Genomic DNA, 4,156 nt, shown 5'->3' with positions numbered 1-4,156 from the left:
TGAGCAATCTGGATCCATTGGATATGACATTTCCCAAGTCTTGTGCAGGAAGGCCCAATGTTTTCGTGAACTCAATCTTGGGTTTCAACTGCCGATCAACGTTGAGACAAAGAATGGATGGGTTTCTGGTAACAACAAGCCTTACCTGGCGTTCTGTGCATCCTGAATCTCTCAGTAACTGTACCCCTTGTTCGGCGATATGAGCTGACCTCATCGCCACCATGGATGGCCTTGCTTTAAGGATAGCTAAGAGCTCAGACTGACTGAACCCACATTCGTTGAGTAAGAATTCTGAAACCAGGCATGTGTTCTCTGCTTCTGTGTAGCTTGTGGACTTGTCTTTGTCAGCAATAATAGTAGAAAACTGTGATAATTTTAACAAAGTAATCCGAGGAAATGGTGAAGATAGTACTGCAACAGCCGCTGCCAGGGAGTGACGGTGATATCCCAAAGATGAAGCCAAGTAATGGGCAAACATGGCCATTGCTGAAGATATGAAATTAGGGATTACTGCATAACAAATGGATGAAAAGAGGCCGGTATTTATACGAAGATAGATGTATTTGTTTATTATATTATAATCTACATATATAAACGATATAAATGTATTTGTTTATTATATTATAATCTACATATATAAACGATATATATTTGATTGCTTCTCCTGGTTGGCTTGGGAGTTGATTTTGGCAATTACATTTCAATTCGGGATATTGGTTTCCAAAATTGCCCTTTCTTGAAACGATGATTGTTTCCTTCCCAACTCCCAAGTAAAAGATGAAACACTGTTTATCTCTTTAATGCCATGGCTTGCTTTATTTTCTACCTGTTTTGAGATAACACCGATTAACTAGTGTGCAATGTCTAGCTTGGATTTGAAATGTGTCAATTCCAGTAAAGTCTCATAGATACAACATATCTGGAAACAATCAGATCAGACTACGGTAGAAACGGATAAGAATTTGAAGTCCCTACATTTGCCTGCGGGATTTGAATATTTACTTTTACAAGTTAACCATGATTCAAACAGTCAAAATTTCAGATCTATCCCATCACATTTTAAAGGGAGGAAGCAATGCATGATCGTTGCAAGGTGATAGCAAAAAAACAAATTATCTGGTGATGAGAGTTTTTTTCGTCTTTCAAAAATGTGTTATTTGATGCATTCTCTGTGATTGTATTACAACTGAGTATCCTTCAACAGTGCATGTTGATTGTGATTGTGGTGTGACAATAAGCTGGCCAAAACAAGATCCCAGACCGGAACTGACTGTGTCGTGATCATTTTCTATATATATTAATTCCCACCCATTACTCATGTGGACTAGAGGGATCATGGCACTGGATCATAACAGATTGATGATCCCTTGGTTGATGTTCTCAAACCTCTTTCAATCAATAAGAGTAACGCAATACAATCTAACCTGACCAAAACATAAACCCGAAATTCTAGTCTTTTAGAGGGCAGGCTTGCCACTGCACATTTCAAGTAACTTTTTGGCATGAGGACTGCACTCGACATATATTTCAAGGAACTTACGCTCACTTAAAGCAAGAGCAGTAAAGAGACTAGGAGGACACTTGGAAGGTTGCATTGCACTGAGAGCACTCAACACCTTGTGGCGGGGCTTGATCCTACGCTCCAAGCTGAAACAAGACACTGCATGAGGACATGATAAAAAAAAATTTGAAGGAAGCCCTACAGTATGCATAAAAAAGTCCATGCTCTTCTGCACTTTATCCATGGAAGCACTTAATATAAATGGGCACCTCCTAACAAGGTCCTTGATGTCATCTTCGAGGAGCCCAAAACTTGTCAAATGCTTCAATTTCTTTTCCCAAAATTCAGGCCCGTTACGTTTAATTAGAATAAAAGGTGCCGATTTGAAAACAATGGAGACATTAACCTCTGAACCGAACAGGTTTTGAAGATACTGGATGTTGGGACGCAGGGTTTTCTCGAGACTGGAGCTGAGCAATCTGGATCCATTGGATATGACATTTCCCAAGTCTTGTGTAGGAAGGCCCAATGTTTTCATGAACTCAATCTTGGGTTTCAACTGCCAATCAGCGTTGAGACAAAGAATGGATGGGTTTCTGGTAACAGCAAGCCTTACCTGGCGTTCTGTGCATCCTGAATCTCTCAGTAACTGTACCGCTTGTTCGGCGGTATGAGCTGATCTCATCGCCACCATGGATGTCCTTGCTTTAAGGATAGCTAAGAGCTCAGACTGACTGAACCCACATTCGTTGAGTAAGAATTCTGAAACGAGGCATGTGTTCTCTGCTTCTGTGTAGCTTGTGGACTTGTCTTTGTCAGCAATAATAGTAGAAAACCGTGATAATTTTAACAAAGTAATCTGGGGAAATGGTGAAGATAGTACTGCAACAGCCGCTGCCAGGGAGTGATGGTGATATCCCAAAGATGAAGCCAAGTAATGGGCGAACATGGCCATCGCTAAAGATATGAAATTAGGGATTACTGCATAACAAATGGATGAAAAGAGGCCGGTATTTATACGAAAATAGATGTATTTCTTTATTATATTATAATCTACATATATAAACGATATAAATGTATTTGTTTATTATATTATAATCTACATATATAAACGATATATCTTTGATTGCTTCTCCTGGTTGGCTTGGGAGTTGATTTTGGCAAATTACATTTCAATTCGGGATATTGGTTTCCAAAATTGCCCTTTCTTGAAACGATGATTGTTTCCTTCCCACCTCCCAAGTAAAAGATGAAACACTGTTTATCTCTTGAAGGCCATGGCTTGCTTTATTTTCTGCCTGTTTTGAGATAACACCGATTAACTAGTGTGCAATGTCTAGCTTGGATTTGAAATGTGTAAATTCCAGTAAAGTCTCATAGATATAGCATATCTGGAAACAATCAGATCAGAATACTGTAGAAACGGATAAGAATTTGAAGTCCCTACCTTTGCCTGCGGGATTTGAATATTTACTTTTACAAGTTAACCATGATTCAAACAATCAAAATTTCAGATCTATCCCATCACATTTTAAAGGGAGGAAGCAATGCATGATCGTTGCAAGACTATAGCAAAAAAACAAATTATCTGGTGATGAGAGTTTTTTTCGTCTTTCAAAAACGTGTTATTTGATGCATTCTCTGTGATTGTATTACAACTGAGTATCCTTCAACAGTGCATGTTGATTGTGATTGTGGTGTGACAATACGCTGGCCAAAACAAGATCCCAGACCAGAACTGACTGTGTCGTGATCATTTTCTATATATACTAATTCCCACTCATTACTCATGTGGGCTAGAGGGATCATGGCACTGGATCATAACAGACTGATGATCCCTTGATTAATGTTCTCAAACCTCTTTCAATCAATAAGAGTAACGCAATACAATCTAACCTGACCAAAACAGAAACCCGAAATTCTAGTCTTTTAGAGGGCAGGCTTGCCACTGTAGATTTCAAGTAACTTTTTGGCATGAGGACTGCACTCGACATATTTTTTCGAGGAACTTACGCTCACTTAAAGCAAGAGTAGTAAAGAGACTAGGAGGACGCTTGGAAGGCTGCATTGCCACTGAGAGCACTCAACACCTTGTGGCAAGGCTTGATCCTACGCTCCAAGCTGAAACAAGACACTGCATGAGGACATGATAAAAAAACCTTTGAAGGAAGCCCTACAGTATGCATAAAAAAGTCCATGCTCTTCTGCACTTTATCCATGGAAGCACTTAATATAAATGGGCACCTCCTAACAAGGTCCTTGATGTCATCTTCGAGGAGCCAAAACTTGTCAAATGCTTCAATTTCTTTTCCCAAAATTCAGGCCTTGATATTCCTGTGGTAGGCTGCGAGTTAAATCCATATGTGCAATTGCAGAGTTTCGACAATAACATCATTACTGATGAGACTCCTACAGATGGCTATTACCTGAGATACAAATGGTGAGTCTTCTTTTACTTTAGTAGATGCAGAGGTTTTGATCTATTATATGGATGATACTTGCTCTGTTGCATGTTTGCTTTCCCCCAATAAACCACCACACAACAGGCTAGAAATTTGATGTCCTACCCTGCTTTCCCCAAAAAATTTATATGTAGGCCAATAATTTGCAGTGCCCTTCCTGTCTATGGATGGAAAAAACTACAGGAAAATGCCC

At 39.4% G+C, this 4,156-nt stretch overlaps 1 protein-coding gene across 1 annotated transcript; it reads right to left on the bottom strand.

The window, feature by feature from the left end:
* Nucleotides 1-1,457: 1,457 nt before the first annotated feature.
* On the bottom strand, nt 1,458-2,456 carry LOC149253945 (transcription termination factor MTERF8, chloroplastic-like). Its single transcript, XM_089454637.1, has one exon. The coding sequence runs from the start codon at nt 2,454-2,456 to the stop codon at nt 1,458-1,460; it is 999 nt and encodes a 332-aa protein (XP_089310763.1).
* Between the last annotated feature and the right edge of the window lie 1,700 nt (nt 2,457-4,156).

This window comes from Pinus tabuliformis, chromosome 7 (assembly GCF_031772625.1).
Source record: "Pinus tabuliformis cultivar Carrire ecotype Pingquan chromosome 7, CPIR1, whole genome shotgun sequence".
Lineage (NCBI taxonomy): Eukaryota > Viridiplantae > Streptophyta > Pinopsida > Pinales > Pinaceae > Pinus > Pinus tabuliformis.
Note: the sequence above shows the minus strand (reverse complement) of the source record. Positions and strands in the feature narration are given on the sequence as shown.

Excerpts from the sequence above, each read along its gene's own strand:
- LOC149253945 (XM_089454637.1), bottom strand. The coding sequence starts at position 2,456 with ATGGCCATGTTCGCCCATTACTTGGCTTCATCTTTGGGATATCACCAT.